Raw genomic sequence first — 21,665 nt, 5'->3', positions numbered from 1 at the left:
TTCAGACTGAACTCTAGTCCTTCTAGGTTTGATTACGTGGTTTAAAGATGTAGACAGACGATTTATCTGTTCTTATGAAGATAGCAGCTGCAGGGTTGAGTTCTTTTTAAAATCTCTGTCTGCAGCACATGGAGAGTCAAAAAACAGGAGAGGGTTCAAAATTTGCAAGTTGGATGGAGAGAGAGAAAGGGGGGAACCCACTCCGGGTCTGGCTTCTTCAGCATCTCATTTGCTTGTGCTGGTCTGCAGAGAAAACAGGTGCTTAAACAGAAAGGGTTAGCTGGTTTGTCACATGATCCAGTGACCCAAATATGATAACGGCGAGTGGATTGCAATTGCCTGGTTTACGTGATTATGTCTGGGCAAATTTACAGCCAAGGTCACATTGTCCAAATGATTACGCCCAATGATTTGACTCCACCGAGTTGATTGTCTGGATGCTTTGCTAACGGGGTAGCAAATGGCCCCCACTCATACTCCTTCAAGGCAATTGTTCCTGGTGAGGCTATACAAATAGGTGGTCTCCATTTCTTGGTTTTGGAAAGTTCAACCACTTTTGACTGTGATTTCAAATCATTAGAACGTAGTTTTAGGCTTGTTCAAAAATTCAATTTGTGGTTTCCAGTCAGTAGATTCATAAAGACTTTTTTTTTTTATATAAAGTATGACTTCATAACAGTTTTAATACAGCAAGTGGTAGGATCTGGAATGCACTGCCTAAAAATGTGGTGGAGGCAGATTCAATCCTGGCTTTCAAAAGGGAATCAGATAAGCAGCTGAAAAGAAAAAAAAATTGCAGGGCTTTGGGGAAAGGGTGAGGAAATGGAACTAGCTGAGTTGCTCTTGCAGAGACCTGGCATGGACATGATGGGCCGAATGATCTCTTGTGCTGTAACCATTCTATATTGCTATGAAATCTAAACGTAAAACTGCCTTCTAATCAACTCACTTCTGTTTCAGGCATTTCATGCTGTAAAACTGCTGAATTGTTTATTTAATAGCTTTTACTGTGCTCTTGTTTTTTGGGTTCTCAATGCTGCCACTTGCAAACAAAAAGCTTAACGTACAATCTAGAACAATGATGAAAGACCACGAGACCGAATAGAGTGTGAATTTCTTAAATGGATAATACCCTTAATGACTTTTTATCCTATGGGGTTATGACAATATTCTATTTGAAGTCTGGTCTTTCTAAGAAATGTCAAAGATCATTCTTGGTAGGCAAGTTACATTCTCTGCTGCAAACAAATGAGTACTTACTTGGTAATTTCTGAAATTTCCACCTATTTTCAGTGTAGATTCACAACCCTAGGTTCATTTACGTACTTACGTATTGATTGAAGCTGGAGCATCATCTCTTCTGTAGCTGCCATCACTTCCAACCACTTGTCTGCGTTTTGCAGCTCGATCCTTGTACACTGAGTTTTTTAATACTTCTTCTCCTTCATACGCGCTATTCTAAATATAAAATGGCAGTTTTACTAACTGATTGAAAATTAACATTAATATAACATTTTAGAAAGAGTATCAAAGAATCTCTATTGTGTGTAGTTACCTGTAAACACCCAGTATATTTTAGAGAAGTAAGCTGAGATAATCATTACACTAATTTCAATTATAAACTGTTGGGTCAGTTTTGATGTACTTCATAGGGTTTATTTTATAAAAATTCTTATTGTCTCAGGGAGTCCAAACCAAGGGCACTAATCTGATTTAGCAGTATTAGTGGCTATGGAGATAACTGAATCAATGGAAGAGGTCAAAGCATGCAAGAGGAGTTGAGAAGGGAAGATGGATGAACAAGAGGAGAAGATAGGCAGAGAGGATGGTAGAGAGTGAGGGCAGAGGTGTTAGTAGGAGCCAAGCTAATTGGTGAAGCTGAAACCAAGACACAGAACTTTCCTTTACTGACTTCTTGCAGCTGTCCTCCCACACAACCCAGTATCCCAGCTATCCCCTATTTATATATATATTGTGGTGGTGATGTGTTAAAATCACTCAGGGAGTCTGAGTTGTTGTGGCAACACACTTTTTATATGCATGTTGTAGACCAGAGCTATGGATTGTGATGGTAGAGCTCCAACTTTTTTTCCATCATGTCAGCAATCACATGGCTGACCAGGAATCTCTCCTGCTCTTACTGCCTGCTACTGGTGTGTGTTGGAAGGATTTGCAGTTTAATACTTAACCTGTCTGGCCACATTATGAACATCCCCTCCTTGACCATCAATTCCTGGAGTGGGATTCAAACCTGGAGCTTCTGGCTCAGATACAGGTATGAAGCCCACTATGCCACAAGACCTCCTTTATTAATTTAAATACCATCAGCTGCCATGGAGGGATTTGAACCCATGTACCCAAAGCATTAGCTGGGGTCTCTGGATTAATAGTCTAGTGACATTACCACTACGCCACCATCTCCCCTAATTTAAAGGCATTGTATTGAACGAACAGCCAAGAGCACCACTGAGATTCAAACTCAGGATCTCCTGTTTATGTGCTGAAAGACAATTACTACCTGATTCTCTTAACGTTAACATGACATTAACAAACCTTAATGTAATTGATAAGATATTAACAAGAAGGTGGCAAGGATAAGGAGAGAAAGAAGGGCAAGAAGGAAGATGGGGAGCAAGAAGGAAGATGCAAATGGGAGCTGGAATTTACAAAAGGACAAAGACAGATTAAATGAGTGGGCAAAACTGGCAGCTGGACTTAGGTGTGGGGTAAATGTAAGGTCATCCACTTAGGATTCAAGAAAGACAAATCAAAATACTTTCTAAGGAGTTGTGAAGATGTAAAATATACACAAATCACTAAAAGCTAGTACGCAAAAGGTAATTGAAAAGGCTAATGACATTTTGGCCTATATCTCAAGGCGGGGCTGGAATACAAAGAAGAAGTTATGCTTCAATTGTAAAAAGCCTTGTCCCTACCGCATCTGGAATACTGTGCTCAGTTCTGGGCACTGCACTTCAGGTAGGATATAACCTGAGGGGTACAACTTGGAGAAGCTGGGCTGGAAGAGAGTGAAACATGAGAGAAACACCACCACCTGGCACTTTGGGCTGGTGGAGAACAGATGCACATGGGTGGGAAAGGATGGACAGGCTAGTGTCAACATGCCTGCAGCCAAAAACAAATCAGGTAGGTTCACAACTTTGTAATCTCTAACTTCACAAGGTAGTTTTCAAGTACTGTGGAGCTATTGTGTAAATTAGTGTACTGTCTGTTGCAGTCAATTAGTGACATAACATTATATTTAAAAAGTACAACATACAGGAGCGTTATTTTTGCAATCTTTATCCTGAAGGTTACCATTAACTAGAAACTGAACTGGACCAGCATATAAATACTGTGGCTGCAAGAGCAGGTCAGGGACTAGAAATTCTGCAGAGTATAACCCATCACCTGACTCCCCAAAGCCTGTCCACCATCTACAAGGCACATGTCAGGAGTGTGATGAAATACTCTCCACTTCCCTGAGATGAGTGCAGCTCCAACACTCAAGAAGCTCAACACCATCCAGGTCAAGGCAGCCCCATTGACTTGCACCTCATCCACCACCTTAAATATACACTCTCTCCACCATCGACACACATTGGCAGCAATGGGTACCATCTACAAGATGCACTGCAGCAACTTGGAAAGGATCCTTCGACAGCACCTTCCAAACCTGCGACCTCTATCACCTAGAAAGACAAGGGCAGGTGGACACCACCATCTGCAAGTTCCCCTCTAAACCATACACCATCCTGATTTGGAAATATATTACCATTCCTTTACCACTGCTGAGTCAAAATCTTCAAACTTCCTCCCTAACAGCATTGTGAATGTACCTACACCACATGGACTGCAGCTGTTCAAGAAGGCGGCTCACCACCACCTTCTCTAGGGCAATTGGGGATGGGCAATAAATGCTGACCTAGCCAGCGATGCCCACATCCTGTGAATGGATAGATAAAAAGAAAATCGAGATCACTCACATCTAAAGGTACTTATTAAAAAAATTGACCGGTACATTATCTTTTCAAATGTTTGGCAGTAAGACTTTTAATTATGTAACTGCAAAGTTTTACAATCAGCTGATGAAAAATCAGCAAAAACACACCTGCAATCCATACTTGACCTGAATCTGTTTTAACTCTTGACGTCGTAACTTATCTTTGTCCTGTTTACTCAGCACCGGAACTGCTGATAAAAAACAAAAAAATATAGCAATTTAATAATCAATACAACTGATTTGGACACTACAAGACGGCAAGAGCAATAGATTCTGCACCAGGGCTGTTATAATCAAAAACAAATGAAGAGGGCACTCAGCAGAGCACATATCTTTGCCATACTTTTTTAACCCAACCTTATTACAATTGCATAAATTTTCCTCGAGGTTTTCCAACCACCCCCACCCCTCCCCCTCCCTCCCCCCGACTGCTGCGCTGTAAGTACAAAGGTGAAAAAATAAATCTTTTCATTAAGAGCTTCCATTTCACTGAGGTGGCTTCAGGTCAATCCATATTCAACAACCTACTTTGAAAACACTGCTCAAATTTTGACAGCTGTAACAAATTCCACCTCAGTCACTGAGACAATCCACAACATTCTAAAACAATCAACAACATTCTAAATATAACAATGTATATCATTCTAAAAGAAAAAGTCCATTTGCCCGTCCCCCAATGTTAAGGGATCCTTTAAAAAAATTCCAGGATCCTGATCCACACCTTTGCCAAAACCTTGCGCCATACTCTGTGTGCCAAGTTTCATTGAAATCTGTCCATTAGTTTTTGAGACATACAAACAAACAAATGGGGTGAAAACATTACTTCCGGCCACCTTCAGTGGCAGAAATAAACTTGAAAATTACAACATAAAAACAGGCCATTTTCCATAACCGCTTTAGCAAATGGCAGAGGGTAGACACTGACATACAAGGCATAGTTGAGGTGAATTGCATTTAAATGGAAACTAGATGAGCATGAGGAAGGGAGGAATAGATAATGTTGATGGGATTAGGTGAAGAAGTGGGTGAGGAGGTTCGCATAGAGCATATAGACAGTTGAGCTGAATGGCCTATTTCTGTACTGCAAATACATTTACCAAACTACACTTAAATGTTGATGATTGTTAGCTCAATCATGGAAGTGAATTGTACATAATCTGCAAAGAAGCTTCTCCTATGCTTTGTTCAAAATCTCATACATATGGTTTTGTATCCATGTCCCCTTGATCTTGACCCTTCAACTACAGGGCATGGTCATTTTAACCAGTACCATAAATAATTTTGCTTTGCATCATCAGTAATTTCACCTTATACCAGTTTGGATGGAATAGGAAAATCAGACAAAATTGCACTGTGTCTTCCTCCCTCCTTGTTTTTAACTAATAATCTTAAAATTACAAACAAGGCAAGACATCTCAACTAAATTATGCGCATCAGATAATCATGTACAACATCACAAGTAGCATCATGCAATACTTGCAACTAGGAAGGTACATTAACCATGACCTGATCTGTAGCTAGAGAAACCCTGGTATTTGGAAGATAACTTAAAAAAGAATGAGAAATACCATAAGAAACATCAAAAGGCTGCAATCTACTTTTTCATTTTCCTCCACATGCTTCAGGCAATTTCCCTAATGCAGTATACCTCAGGAAAAAGGAAGTTTGTGCACAAGGGTCAAAATCAAAAGCCAGGATAATTCTGTCCAAACCGTGATATTTTGAGGCAGTATGGCAAATTTTCCAGTGGGGAGGGATGTCTTCAGTTCAACAGCAGGATTTACATTTTCATAACTAGGGAGGAGACACTGCAGGAGCTATCAAGTATACCACAGGGGTTTCTCAACTGTTCGCCTTGAATATTTGCTGCTTGTCTGTTGGGGCAAGTGCTCCAACAGGAAGGGTAGCTTTAGAAATTCTTCAGAAAGGTGGCAGGGGATATTTGAGGTATGGGCCTGTGCCAATAGCTTAAAGAGTATTTATAATTTCCTTGGCACTTGCCTTTCCTCCTTATCTTGGACTACCACCTACTGGATTTGTTATGCAACTGCATGCTTACATGTTAACTCTCAAGATTAAAACACAGTGCCAGGAGAGTTCTGCAGCTGTTGTGCGATAAGTTTTTTTAACAATAAAAAATTCCAACTGAAGTACCACTTACAAGTACAAGAGGTATTACGGGTAATACTGACAAGTTTATAATTAATGTTGCACAACAGGGAATAACACAGAAGTACTGAGATGACATTATAGACCATTAGCCTCAGCAGTATGTACATGTCACTTCAAACCTGCGACGTGTCACTATCTGTAGTTGGACACTCAGCATGCATCCTCCAGCTACAGCTGATCACAGCATACCAGTACAGGACATGAATAGTTGTTCAGCTCCTCCTCTTACTGTCCAAATGTAAATTTTATTTTTTTAAATATAGAGCAAGAGACAGCTTAAAATAAATCTGACTCAAAGGGTTCATCCAACTTGAAACATTAATTTCTGCCAGTTCAGTTGACAGGCAAATGTGGATAATATTAGTGTGTAATCAGGGCTTCAACATATATTATTATTTATGATTCATTAGTTTCAGAACAAGAGTGGATATATATTGCAATAACAGAAGCATAATAAATTTACCATATTCAAATACCTGTGAATTCTTTTTTATTGAGGCGCATGTGTGCTTTAACCTGGCCTGGCTCACAGCCATTGCATGTATCAGTTCCTGGATGGATATGGAAAGATAGTACCGTCTCCCCAAATTTCACTTCATCACCGTGCTCCAATCTATGAGGATCACATTTATTTTTTGGCTGAAAAAATTACAAACATTAAGTTGATGGCTAACAAGAAGATATTAATTACATTTTGTATTTCTTTTGCAATTAAAAAATACATAATAGTGGAGATTGAGTACTTTAATTAAATGAATACGAAACACAGATTTAATTGAAAATGGTGTACTTTTGAATAATTTCCACAGACCAGGAATAAACCAAGAGATGATGTTTTCACTTTCGTACGATCAAACAAGTCACTCAGCAAAGACTCATTCTCCTGCAATCATAGTGTTAATTTACAGGCTAAAATCAAATATTTCCAAAAATCTAAATAAATGCTAGTTAAATGAAGGGTTTTGCATTGTACTGGCCCCAGTGTAACATACGCCCCCACCCGAGTGAACCATGTCCGAGTCTACTGCATCTGATTTTAACATTTTTAAAATTCATTCATGGCATGTGGGCATTGCTGGCTAGGCCAGCATTTGTTGCCCAAACCCAAAAGCCCTCGAGAAGGTGGTAGTGAACTGTCTCATTGAACTGCTGCAGTCTATGTGATATAGGTACAGCCACACTGCTATTAGGGAGAGAGTTCCAGGATTTTGATCCAACGACAGTGAAGGGACAGTGATATATTTCCAAGTCAGGATGGTGAATAGCTTGGAGGGGAACTTCCAGGTGGTGGTGTTCCCATGCGTCTGCACCCTTGTCCTTCCAGATGAGAGTGGTCCTGGATTTGGAAGGTGCTGTGGAAAGAGGCTTGGTGAGTTCCTGCAGTGCATCTGTAAATGGTGCACACTACTGCCACTGTGCGTCAGTGGTGGAGGGAGTGAATGTTTGTGGAAAGGGTGCCAATCAAGTGGCTGCTTTGACCTGAATGGTGTCGAGCTTTCTGAGTGTTATTGGAGCTGCAATCATCCAGGAAAGTGGAGAGTATGCCATCAAACTCCTGACTCGGGCCTTGTAGTTGGTGTACAGGTTTTGGGGAGTCAGGAAGTGAGTTACTTGCCGCAGGATTCCTAGCCTCTGACCTACTTACCTACTGATGCCATTCTGAATACTCAGGTTAACAAACAATGAAATGATAGTAAGTTTAACTTGATAACGCACCAGCTTTATCAAGAACACCATAACACATGACTGACGATACACAGTAATATAGGAAGCTGTGGCTGTGCAGTTTCAAGGAAGTTAAGAATGCGCAGGTCAAACCCATAAGTCAGAACTTCAGCTTCTGCTTACTTCTGAAAATCAATGCATTTTTGTCTCTGATTGTTGAATTAGAATCTTAGAAGCAGATCATTTTCTGCAGAATGTCTCCTGAAGTGTTCTATTCACAAAACAAAGTTGAATCCAGCTACTGTCATTGTCACTAGACCAGAGATCTATACAATAAGAAGGGCTCTTCTGAGCATTGGGTGGGGGGTTGAGGCACTGGGTTGAGAATTCTACTTCTGTGACAACTTACATGGGAGTGCCAAAATGAACAAAAAAAAATGAAGAGTACAAGCAGAGCATATTGTGTGGGTGAAGAGTTGGAGCTCTCTGAACTCAAAACAATATTAGACTTCTGCACAGAACAGTTTTCTCAGAACAAAACTAACTTCATTCTTGTTTTCTGTTAGCATGAAAAGTGTTCGCACTCCCACACCTAGATGTTGAGAAAGGCCAGGAAAAGATCTTACTAATTGATTACAGTAACAATCATACCATGAGGATTCTGTTCCCATTGACCACAGTCCCATTCTGGCTCCCCTGGTCTACCAGCATGTATTCCTGTAGATCTTGGTCAAAGTACACTTCAGCATGGAACTAAACAAAATGGAAATCAGGATGTGAGAAAAAGAAAACAGACCAAAGACCAATATTGTCAATATCTAAAAGTATAAAGAATTACCTAGTAATGGCACAGAATGGTAGGATGCAAAGTTACATCTGCAATTCCCAGTACTGTTAGGCTTTATCGCCCAATGTGGTGGAAAGAATATCTTTTTTTTTCCAATTTAATTGTTCACAGGATGTGGGCATCACTGGCTGGGCCAGGATTTATCGTCCATCCCTAATTGCCCTTGAGAAGTGGTGAGCTGCCTTTTTGAACCACTGCAGTCCTTGTGGTGTAGATTCACCCACAAAGCTGTTAGAAAAGGATTTCCAGGATTTTGACCGAGTGACAGTGAAGGAACAGGGGGCACATGGGGGCAAAACATTTCCCCATTGGGACAAAACAAGAACTTACGGGCGAGATAAAAGCAAAATACTGCAGATGCTGGAAATCTGAAACAAAAACAAAAATACCTGGAAAAACTCAGCAGTTCTGACAGCATCTGCGGAGAAGAATACAGTTAACGTTTTGGGTCTGTATGACTCTTCATCAGGACTAAATATAGAAATGAGGTGGAATATAAGCTGGTTGAAAGGGGGTGGGACAGGTAGAACTGGATAGAGGGGCATCACTGGTGGGGGCAAAGAAGAGATTGCCAAAGATGTCATAGACAAAAGGACAAAGGGGTGTTGACAGTGGTGATATTAGCTGAGGAATGTGCTAATGATGACATTAAGGATAGAAAGCAGGATGAGCAAGTGACAGATGGCCCTAGTGGGGGTGGGGTGGGGGGAAGGGATCGAAATAGGCTAAAAGGTAGAGATAAAACAATGGATGGAAATACATTTAAAAATAATGGAAATAGGTGGGAAAGAAAAAAAAAAATATATATATATATATATAAAAAATTATAAATTATTGGGAAAAGGGGGATCGGAAAGGGGGTGGGGATGGAGGAAAGAGTTCATGATCTAAAGTTGTTGAACTCAGTATTAAGTCCGGAAGGCTGTAAAGTGCCTAATCGGAAGATGAGGTGCCGTTCTTCCAGTTTACGTTGATCTTCACTGGAACATTGCAGCAGGCCAAGGACGGACATGTGGGCATGAGAGCAGGGTGGTGTGTTGAAATGGCAAGCGACAGGCAAGCGGACAGACCGAAGGTGTTCCGCAAAGCGGTCACCCAGTCTGCGTTTGGTCTCTCCAAACTTACGGGTGAGGTTCCCAAGGCTCCCTTATATATGCCTACATTAATCACTCAGATCAAGAGAACCATTTGTAGATTTTTTAAAAAAAATGTTTCAAGGGATCTGGGCGTCACTAGCCAGGCCAGCATTTATTGTCCAAACCTGATTGCTCTTGAGAAGATGGTGGTGAGCCACTGCCTTGAACTGCTGCAGTCCATGTGGCGTAGGCACACCCACAGTGCTGTTAGGGAGGAAGAAATAGATCGGGTGGGGGCAAGGAATTAGGAGATTGGGATATAAACATTCTCTTGTTTTGGGGCTGAAAAAATCTGAAACTTATACCATATATACATATTTACCAAAGATGGATGCTATTCAAGATACCAAATGGTAGGTAATTTAGTATCGCACTGAACAGGAAGTTCTGGAAATATTATATTTTGTTACGAGAACATTACTAAGTATTTGCTTTTACAATGAAACTAGTTAAAATTGTCACAGTCTCAATCTTTTTAATGCCATTCTATTTACACTTTTTACAGTTTAATGTGATTACATAACTAACCTTACTAACTCCAATTTCAGCTATTCTGATTGCATGGCCCATATCTTTCTCTCTGTTAAATAAAAAGAATCACATTTAACAAAATAAAACAATGCACATTACACCTTCTTTACTTTTGCCAGTGATTTGAAAACTTAATTGCATATACCATGCTACATTTATTTTCATTTTCTGGCGTTCCATTAATATAGTTCAAAGATAGTTTCACATAATGTTGACAAAATCATTTAAGGGAACACATTCCTAGCTTGCTCTCAGAAACACTACATCGCATTGTGACAATCAGCTTTCATGTCCCATCCACAGTAAGAGCCTGAAGCCTGGGAAAGTTAAAATTGGGCCAATCTGAAAGAGAATGCTGTTTAACCAGTAAATATCCAGAGGACATTTAGCAACCTTATGCCATTTTATAACAGAATGCTAATATTTTCTGCAGTATTAAGTCATTAATCCAAATGTCGCCACTCCCAATAAGTTGCATGTTTAATATTGTTGTTTTGCAAACTGGAATTTTAACTGCTAAACACAAGTTTGCTGAATTTGTTCAAAAATGATAAACAAATAATCAATATTATGTAACATTAAATTAGGAGATAGAATTATGCCTTCTAATACTGGCCTGAATAAAGTAGGTTTAAGTACAGAGATCTTTTTTTTTTATTCATCCACGAGATGTGGGCTTCGCTGGCTGGGCCAGCATTTATTGCCCATCCATAGTTGCTTTTGAGAAGGTGGTGGTGAGCTGCCTTCTTGAACCGCTGCAGTCCATGTGGTGGAGGTACACCCACAGTGCTGTTAGGGAGGGAGTGCCAGGATTTGACCTAGCGACAGTAATGGAACAGTGATATATTTCTAAGTCAGGATGGTGAGTGACTTGGGGGGAACCTCCAGGTGGTGGTGTTCCCATCTATCTGCTGTCCTTGTCCTTCTAGATGGTAGTGGTCATGGGTTTGGAAGCTGCTGTCAAAGGAGCCTTGGTGAATTCCTGCAACTCATCTTATAGATGGCACACACTGCTGCTACTGTGCATCGGTGGTAGAGGGAGTGAACGCTTGTGGATGTGGTGCCAATCAAGCAGGCTGCTTTGTCCTGCACAGTGTCAAGCTTCTTGAACATTGTGGGAGCTGTACTCATCCAGGCAAGTGGGGAGTATTCCATCACACTCCTGACTTGGGCCTTGTAGATGGTGGACAGGCTTTGGGGATCAGGAGGTGAGTTACTCATCACACGATTCCTAGCCTCTGACCTGCTCTTGTAGCCACAGTATTTATATGGCTAGTCCAGTTCAGTTTCTGGTCAGTGGTAACCCCCAGAATGTTGACAGTGATGGTAATGCCATTGAACATCAAGGGGCAATGGTTGGATTCTCTCTTGTTGGAGATGGTCATTGCCTGGCACTTGTGTGGCACGAATGTTACTTGCCACTGTTCAGCCCAAGCCTGGATGTTGTCCAGGTCTTGCTGCATTTGGACATTGACTGCTTCAGTACTTGAGGAGTCACAAATAGTGAACATCGTGCAATCAGCAGTGAACATCCCCATTTCTGACCTTATGATGGAAGGAAGGTCACTGATGAAGCAGCTGAAGATGGTTGGGCTGAGGAAACAACCCTGAGGAACTCCTGCGTTATGTCAGGAGCTGATTTGACTGACCTCCAACAACCACAACCATCTTCCTTTGCGCTAGGTATGACTCCAATCAGCAGAGAGTTTTCCTCCTGATGCCCATTGACTATAGCTTTGCTAGGGCACCTTGATGCCACACTTGGTCAAATGCATTTTGATGTCAAAGGCAGTCGCTCTCACTTCACCTCGGGAGTTCAGCTCTTTTCTCCATGTTTGAACCAAAGCTGTAATGAGGTCAGGAGCTGAATGGCCTGGCGGAACCCAAACTGAGTGTCAGTGAGCAGGTTATTGCTAAGCAAGTGCCACTTAATAGCACTGTTGATGACCCTTTCCATTACTTTACTGATGATCGCGAGTAGACTGATGGGGTGGTAATTGGCCAGGTTGGATTTGCCCTGTTTTGTGTGTATAGGACATACCTGGGCAATTTTCCACATAGCTGGTTAGATGCCAGTGTTGTAGCTGTACTGGAACAGCTTGGCTAGGGGTGCGGCAAGTTCTGGAGAACAAATCCTCAGTACTATTGTCGGAATATTGTCAGGGCCCATAGCCTTTGCAGTATCCAGTGCCTTCAGCTGTTTTCTTGATATCACATGGAGTGAATCGAATTGGCTGAAGACTAACATCTGTGATGCTGGAGACCTCCGGAGGAGGCCGAGATGGATCATCCACTCAGCACTTCAGGCTGAAGATTGTAGCAAATGCTTCAGCCTTGTCTTTTGCACTGATGTGCTGGGCTCCTCCAACACTGAGGATGGGGCTATTTGTGGAGCCTCCTCCTCCAGTGAGTTGTTTAATTGTCCACCACCGTTCATGACTAGATGTGGCAGAACAGCAGAGCTTAGATCTGATCCATTGGTTGGGGAGGGGGCAGCGAGGGCGATGGCGCAGTGGTATTGTCTCTGGACTAGTAATCCAGAGACCCAGGGTAATACTCTGGGGACCCGGGTTCGAATTCTGCCATGGCAGATGGTGGAATTTGAATTCAATTAAAAACTCTGGAGTAAAAAGTCTAGTGATGACCAATGTCGATTGTTGTAAAAACTCATCTGGTTCACTAATGCCCCTTAGGGAAGGAAATCTGTCGTTCTAACCTGGTCTGGACTATACGTGACTCATTATTCACTGACTACTCTTGTATGCAGTACATTGCAGTTATGATGCAGGTACCTTTGGAACTTTATATCAAAAACCCAAAAATTAAATTGAGAAGTTCCTAATTCTATTCTTTTTTGGCAAAAAGACAACCAAATATATAGAAAAATAGCTACTATTTTTGGCTAAATTGGAGCATTCAAAATTCTGTGGGCTCTTGCAAATACTTTAAATTGCTCAGTCAGTGGATGAGTCACTTGATATATTATGCCAAGGAATGGGAGACCAAGGAAGATCTGAACAGTAAAATCCTGTTCTTTGGTCGGGGTAGTGAAATTTAAGAATTATACAATGCCTGCCTTAATCAGGGCACCCTAAAAGAATACACTCATGTACAATTGCTAGAGATACATCATCACAACACTTCCCTTCCTTATCCAACTACAGGGCGGGGTACTTTGGTCCAACAGTGGCAAAGCGTCCTAAGACTTCCTTTTGAGGCTGAACAGATTATGTAAGGAAGATGTGTTGCAGGCATTCACTTTACTTCATCCAATTACGATCATTAAACATTAAGTGGCGTTTGTAAAAGTCTCCAATTGTTTCAAGGTATTTTCTTGGTGAATTTATCGTTGGTAAGCTCCACAGAAAGGACACAGGCAACCTTATGAAAACACCAGAGACCTGATCAAAATGGACAAACTAAAATCCCATATGCTTGAAAAAAAAGAAAGCTGAGTTTGTTACTTTTAAGTCCTTATGTTGGGCATCTAAGCCACAAGATCTAATCTATTCATTGTGCATTTAAGATCTTATCCTGAAGTTGCAATTCAATTCTCTTGATGGGAGCTGAGTGGTAAAAACTAAGTAGACACACACAAAAATTGATGAGGTGCTCAAAATTAGGGAAGACTGAAGAACAGGAGAGGCGCCGCTTCGTCCATGGCAGGTGAACTTATGAGAAATAAAATAATGAACAAAGAATATGAGGTTCTTCCTCATTTGTTCATATTATACCAGCATACTATAATAGCAAAGGTAGGAAGCTTTGCAGATATAATGATGTGCTCTCAATCATAACATATTTCAAAAAGTGGTTGAGTCAGCTTTATTCACAGTGCTGGATAAAAACAAGCTGCATCTTAAAAAGATACAAATAAAATCAATGCTAATTATTATGCCATTAGGAGTTCCAGATATGGCTGCATTACAACGATGACAACACTTCAAAAGTGCTCATTTAGCTGGAAAGTGCTTTGGGACATCCTGAGGTGCTTTATAAATGCAAGTCTTTCTGTTGCATGTGGAAAACAGGCAAATTCACTAGCATCAGAATATTTGTGGTACGACATGGACCTATCAGATACAACCTGTTCTGAAGCAAATGTTCCACAAGTGGAGAGTCCAAAAAGCTTACAAGTTTAGAAAACTGGAACAATATCTTCTTTTTCTTTAAAATACACCATTTTTTTCAAGATATCAATATCTTCTGGGGCAGACACAACAGGGTGCACTGTAACAATTTTGGGAAGTGCTCACAATTTTGACAGTGCTTATCTTTTCAAGAAAAAAAACCAAAATGTGTTTTTCTATTTTCTCACAAGATAGAAGAACAGGATACTAATTAAACTGAAGAGAACATTCGCAACTCCAACAAAAAAACTGCATGAACAATACAGCACAGCGTCAGGTAAAATCCTTTAGCGCCTAACCTAACAACTGATCTGCTATTGATTATCCCTGCTTAACTGGCACAGCATGTCCGATACCTTCCAATTGTCGCTGACTTCACTGCAGTGATGATGAAGAGTGTACCAGGTTCCAGAACTGGTGATCGTACCACTATCACACGAATACACGGAGGCCACGGCTGACCTATACGTTAGGAAGTAATATAGAAAAGGACAGAAATTATTTATCTTAATTGTATGGTCATGGCAATCAAAATTAAAACCTTCAAGATAAGCTTTATCAAAGTGCAACACATACATATTTGCTTTAAGATAGTTTGCAATTTTTGTCTTGCTAATCATATGAAGGTCTCACATGCCCAGCAAGAACAGGCTGGTTGAACATGAAACCACAACAAAATATTGCAAATACTGAAAATTGGAAATAAAAACAGAAAATGTGAGAAACACGCAGATCAGGTAGCATCTGTGGCAAGAGCACATGTGCAGCGTATTCGGGATGGATTTTGTTCTTTAATACCCATCACTCTGACCCTCTCCCAGCCATCGAGGTGGTAATAAAGGCCCATGGTTGAGAAGGGAAATATCATCCAACAGGCAAACCTCAAGTACATTATTCATGGGATAAATACAGCATTCCACAGCTCTTTACCAGGTATTCAATTTATTCAACCTATAAGCAAAAGGTAGAATTCATATATATATTTCTTGCTCCAGTGAGATCTAATATAATTTGTGATGGGGGTCCTTTATTATTCCCTCAAGAGGGACGGTTTCACTCTCCTTGGGACACTTGGGAAAGCTACAGTATTAGAAATTTGAATGAATATTTGGGTTATTGGAGCTAACATCATCAAATGTAACACTGGATAAGTGTTACATTTAATTGAAAACTTTTATAGTTTTATGACTGAAGTATAAGAGATTTTTAAAGTAATTGCAAGATTTGAAATTTGGACTTTACTGTGCCTATAAAAAGGCTACAAATGCCTTGCTCTGATCTATGATCTTAGGTGTTATGTAGTGATATAACACATTTAAAAACATATATTTGTTTTTGGTCTGTGACGAGGCAGTGTTTTTCACTTGTACTTGGCCTGAGGCATGAAGATTCAAGCACGTAGTGAGGAATTGGAGTCACTTGCAGGCCAGAATGAGATGTTAGTGAACCAGTCAGGATTTTACATCAGTCTAACAGTGTTCATGGTCACTCTTTTGAGGTGCTGGTGCACAAATCATCAAATTTATTACATTAATTTTCACAACTTACATGGTGGAATTTCAACTCTTGTGCAATACCAAAACAAGTCTATTGTACCCTCTTATCATAGAATCGAATAGCCTGTAGTGGTGTGAGCACAACTAGTTATCCTGACCATTTGCACCACTACTGTATTCACCACAAGCACCAAATAAAGTGCATGCTGAACTGCAAGTTACAGACTCCTTACAATACAGCCTTATTTTCTTCTGATTTAAAGGTTGACTATTAGTCAGTGTAGAAGAATATTTAAGCTTTCAAGAAACTAAAATCCATATGTTATACTGTAACTGGTCAAAGTAACGACAATGCTGGGGGTCAGTCCAAGATTAGCAGTATTGCATCATATTTGGCATTGACATGAATAAAGGGGTATCATTTGGATTTCCAAAAGGCATTGAATAAGGTGTCACATAAAAGGTTACTGCAGGAGGTAAGAGCCCATGGTGTTCGGGGTTTAAAATTTTGCTTCTGTGAATCATTTGCAGATGAAGTAAATCTGGACAGTAGTTGATCCTCAACGAAGTGGCCTAACATAGGGAATAATTTCAAACTTATGAATTGCACGCAACTATATCTGCCATGATTGAAATTTAGTTGCTTGACTTGAGGTCAAGGTGGGGGGGGGGTGGAGAATAAAAGACAGATTTCAATTCATTAAGACAAAACTGTTTGCAGCAACAGTAAAATAAAAAGGCAGTGCAGAAGCATTTGAGGGGAATTTCATGTCACACAGAAATGTAGAATTTCTTCACTGCTGTCTGCCACTAAGTATAGCATGAAGAACATAGCACACTACACAATAAATAGAAAACTCTGCACCACCCTGGCCTGAGGGATGATGAGTTGTTGGAGGAATTGTAAAAAATGTGTCATCCCAATGTGTATGGGGATCTAAAGAGAACAAGACAGACCTTAGGACCCTCCAAGATGAAAGTGTTACACTGAATTGAGGTGAACTTTCAGATAAACTCATCAGGACTTAAAGAAGGCCCTGAAAAAATATAGGCAATCACTACAATGTCTGAATTAATAAATATCTCTGATGATCAACAAATGTTATGCATGGACCTGCTAGGGAAATGCAACTATATCTAACAGGGAAAACAAAACCACCCAGGCATCTGTCATGTAAAAACGTTCTAAAGTTAGAGTAGCTCTAATAGCAAACTACTGAGCAATTAAAAACAAAAGCCAGTTCATCACCAATGAAATTTTGTGAGCTTGGAAGATGAATTTGTGTACTGAAAGATTTTTAAAAAATAAATCATTCATAGGATGTGAACATTGCTGGCAAGGCCAACATTTACTAGGTATCACTAGTTGCTCTTAGAAAGGGTGGTGGTGAGCCACCTTATTGAACCACTACAATCCATGTGGTATAGGTACGCCCACAATGCAGTTAGGGAGGGAGCTCCAGGATTGTAACCCAGCAACAAGAAGGGGGATATATTTCCATGTTAGGACGGTGTGTGATTTGGAGGAGTTTGCAGTTGATGGTGGCCCTTTGTACCTGCTGTCCTTGTCCTTCTAGGTCAAGGGTCTGCAAACTTAGCAACATGAGCCATTTTTGAACTTAGTAAAAAATGCAATATCTTAAGAGCTACAATGTTGTTACTCAAAAGCCAATAATAATCAAAAACAGGACAGAGCACATTTCAACAAAACTTTAAAGGTTTTTACAAAAAAGTTATTAATTGAATAACACTTTCTCACAAGTATAATGCTATTAAAAGTCAAAAAACAGAACAAACCATTTAATTGCAAAATCGGTTTGATCAATCAAGGGTGGGGACCTTGAGTCTTTAATGAGCTGCATTTGACTCCCGATCAGCAGGGTGCCGACCTGTTCTAGGTGGAAGAGGTTGTGATTTGGGAGATGCTGTTGAAACCTGGGCTGGTTGCTGTAGTGCCATCGTTTTAAAGGTACACACTGCAGCCATGGTGCTTCAGTGGTGGAAATAGTGAATATATAAGATGGTGAATGGGTGCCAATCAAGTGAGTTGCTTTGTCCTGGATGGTGTCAAGCTTCTCGAGTGTCATTTGAGCTGCACTCATTTAAGCAATTGGAGAGTACTCTATCACATTTTTGACTTAGGCCTTGGAAAGGCATCGATGAATCAGGAGATGAGTCTTTTGCTATAGAATACCCAGCCTCTGACCTGTTCCTGAAGGCACAGTATTTATGCGGCTATTCCAGTTTCATAACATGATTTTGGTGATAAACTGTTGCTGAAATCACAATTACCAGAGGACAAAGGATATATCCAAGTTTATAGAAGGTTTAGCCATAATATGTGAAAGATTCAACAATCATTTAACAAAGTAAAGTTTCTTAACCTTAGAATGATCACAAGCACTACCACTGTGAAATAGAGCTTCTGCTTAAGCTTCAGCTCTCCTGTATAATTCTAGGAAAAGCCCATACAACAGTTGAAAGTCTATTACAAGCTCCAGTATGAGAACTGACTAAGACAACTCAATTCTTTTGACGATCAGGATGCTTATGTGAACACTACTGTCCCAGAAGCTATCAGAAAATGAAGATCACCCAGAACAAGTGAAGATTCAAGTAAAGGTAAATGAAGCATGCAGCCTGATTCTCATTATGGGTTACTTCATGGAAGGCTGCCAGAAAATCATGAACTAAGAATGAACTAGACTGTGAAAGCAGAGTGTCACTGCAAGATGGATTGGTCTAGAAATGGAGCACCCAGTGATTCCTACATCAACACGGCCCAGGTGCTTGGAGAACACATTGTGCATTGAAGCATTGAGAAATAGAAAAAATGTGTGATAAGCAGTAGTGATTTGCCTTGAATACATCTCAAATTTGTTCAGAACTGTTTTAAATCCTTTGAGGGAAATATACACTTGGTTGAGCTCATGATACCATCTGCTTTGTTAAGCATAAAGCTGGGAATAGTCTACTAAATGGAAAGGCACAATTTTATTTCATTATAGAATACTTCTTGCATTTCATAAATAAGCATAGTTGACTCACAGTTGACCACGCCGCATGACTTTCTAGATAGGGTTGCTGACTCAAGTAAGACCTAATACTGAAGGTTTCATCACATGGCCTCCCACCTCCTGCAGCTCCACCTTTTTCTCCATCTCCAACATTTTTATAACTGACAAAGATGCTCAAAGAGAATAAAAATAAAGCTTTTATTTGGCGCCCCTATGATTTTTCTCCTCTGTTACTCAGAAGTGTCCAGGAGATTAACCTTTAATTTCTGGGGGCTCCAGAGCAATTTCTGGAGAGATGACAACCCTAATTGTGGAACACTTAAAAATCAATACTTGCATATTATGGAATATCAGACCACAATTTTCTGGTTTGAATTTTGCTACGTTTCCAAAGCAATATTGATTTGCTCACATGGCATGTAACAGGAAGGTAGAGAGAGCAGTGCAAACTACAAAGAACCTTCTTGGAAAATCAACGCAAATTTTGTTTTTTTTTTAAACATACCATACCTGTCAAACTGGTAAACAGATGTAGCCCTGTAGAACAGTTAATGGGAATGCTGTTAAGAATTACTCCACCAGTGCTTTCAAAAAATCTCAACCCGACATGGTCATATCAAGCAAGTTTCAGAGAAAGAGAGAAAGCATGAAAGACATGTCTTTATTTCATTAGAGCAAAAAGTAACATCAAATGTGACAGCATGCAGAAGTGCAGTGATGTACAAGACTTGCTATTATTAGCTGTTGAGACACAATGGTTCAACGAAACAGAATAATGTTTTGTGCTTGTGCCAGGATCTGAAACTATTAGAAGCCGTCACTCCTTGCAAAGGGGTGGGGAGATCAACTGAGATTACTAGAACGCAGTCACCTTATGTGTAAGAGGTTGAAAGGTATGTACACCAATGCATATTTAGTGAATATGAAAGAATATGGGTAAAGAACTAGCAACCTTAATAATATGTTTAATAATATTATGAATTTTGGAATGCTGGAAACAAATTAAAAAACACCATAGCTGTGTTTAAATATTGTTTCCGATAAAGAAAGGCAAATGGCATGTTATTTAAATGACAAAACTGCCCTAATAATTCATGCTAATTTAGAAGATCCAGTCAATAGAGATTAAGGAGCAGACTAGCATAGAGTTGCATCTGCTAAGTAGGTGGAATGTCATAGTAATGAAAAAATGAAATTTTCATACAATGTGATTAAAAGAACCCACACGGCCACATCTGGAATCTAAATCTGTAAAATTATTTGACTTTTGCAACTGATTTTATATAAATCCAAAAAGTATTACTGAATATGATCACACAGTAAACCATCACTCACCTTCTTCTTTCTCACTTTCATCGCTTTCAGCTTCGCTTGATTCTTCACTCGTTTCATCTGTATAGTGTTCTTCTTTGTCCGAGTCTGTAATTTCTCCTTCTTCTAGTTCGCTTCCAAATTCAGCCTCTTCCTTCTCTTCCAATTTCACTTCAACATCATCTTCATCATGGATACATTCTACATTTAGACTAAGTTCATTGGATGAATCCTGATCAATATTCTCCATTTTTGTTTTTTTTCGTTTGTTTGCTGGTCCTTCTGACAATACCTCACTCCCTTCTGGGTCACAGGACCTGCAATTACTTGAAGCTTTCGGCATATCAGCTACAGAATCCTTAGAGGAAATAATAGAAATATCAAATTTCAAGGGCCTGTTTCGAAAGTGTTTTTCGGTACTTGTCAATGACAAATGGAATGTTAAAACTTTCAAAAGTCTCTGATCTTTGGATACATATACATGCGGCAGTGAAAATTTCAGGAAAGCAACGTAACGTGGTTTGTGTGTGGTGTAAAGAAAATGTCTTAGGTCTGTATCAGCAGTCCAATCATTGTATACCTTCAACTGCTGCTATTTGGAGTAAGAGGCTATATGTGATAAGATTTCATCAATAAAGGATGATGCACACCAAATAATATTGGAACCTCAGAAACCACATTCACTTCCACCACCTCCTGTGCACAGTGGAAGCAGTGTGTACCATTACAAGATGCACTGCAATAACTCGCCAAGGCTCCTTCAACAGCACCTTCCTCAGCCTCTACTACCAAGAAGGATAAGAGCAGTAGGCACACTGGAACATTACAGGATTTCCTTCCAATTCACACACCATTCCGACTTGGAAACATATCACCATTCCTTCAAAGTTGCTGGTTCAAAATTTTGGAACTCCCTCCCTAACAGCACTGTGGGTGTACTTATACCACATGGACTGCAATGGTTTAAGAAAGCAGCTTGCCACCGCCTCAAGGGCAAATAGATTTGGGCAATAGAAGCTGATCTTGCCAGCAATGTTTACAATCCATGAACAAAAAAGTAAATTGGCTACCACATGACTGACTGTGAAACAGAGAATACAGAAGAAATTTTCAGAGTAAAAGCCACTTCAAAAAAAATATAGATTAGTGTTATTCAAAGGGCTTTACTGCAATTTTTTTGGATTAACTAGTGTCTTTAATAAGAGGTGTTGCTGTTGCCTTATTAGTCATAACATTTGGGCTGTAATTTCAAGTGTTAAGTATGGTACAACAAATTAATTCATAGATGTCCCTATCTGTTTGCTCGACTATTTTAGAAGTATTCCAAGAACAGCAGACATTTGTTTTGTCTGTGGAA

At 40.0% G+C, this 21,665-nt stretch overlaps 1 protein-coding gene across 1 annotated transcript in view; it reads right to left on the bottom strand.

Moving 5' to 3' along the window:
* The window catches only part of aggf1 (angiogenic factor with G patch and FHA domains 1), a 59,584-nt gene that overhangs the window by 6,273 nt on the left and 31,646 nt on the right, over positions 1 to 21,665 (bottom strand). Inside the window, exons 8-14 of the mRNA XM_041186861.1 lie at positions 20,333 to 20,666; positions 14,841 to 14,946; positions 10,352 to 10,403; positions 8,492 to 8,593; positions 6,652 to 6,814; positions 4,112 to 4,194; positions 1,331 to 1,458 (exon numbers count right to left, since the gene is read on the bottom strand). Of these exons, the coding sequence (XP_041042795.1) occupies positions 1,331 to 1,458; positions 4,112 to 4,194; positions 6,652 to 6,814; positions 8,492 to 8,593; positions 10,352 to 10,403; positions 14,841 to 14,946; positions 20,333 to 20,666 (968 nt within the window). The remainder of the gene's footprint in view (positions 1 to 1,330; positions 1,459 to 4,111; positions 4,195 to 6,651; positions 6,815 to 8,491; positions 8,594 to 10,351; positions 10,404 to 14,840; positions 14,947 to 20,332; positions 20,667 to 21,665) is intronic.

Source organism: Carcharodon carcharias, chromosome 4 (assembly GCF_017639515.1).
Source record: "Carcharodon carcharias isolate sCarCar2 chromosome 4, sCarCar2.pri, whole genome shotgun sequence".
Classification (NCBI taxonomy): Eukaryota; Metazoa; Chordata; class Chondrichthyes; order Lamniformes; family Lamnidae; genus Carcharodon; species Carcharodon carcharias.
This window is presented reverse-complemented; position numbering and strand designations above follow the sequence as displayed.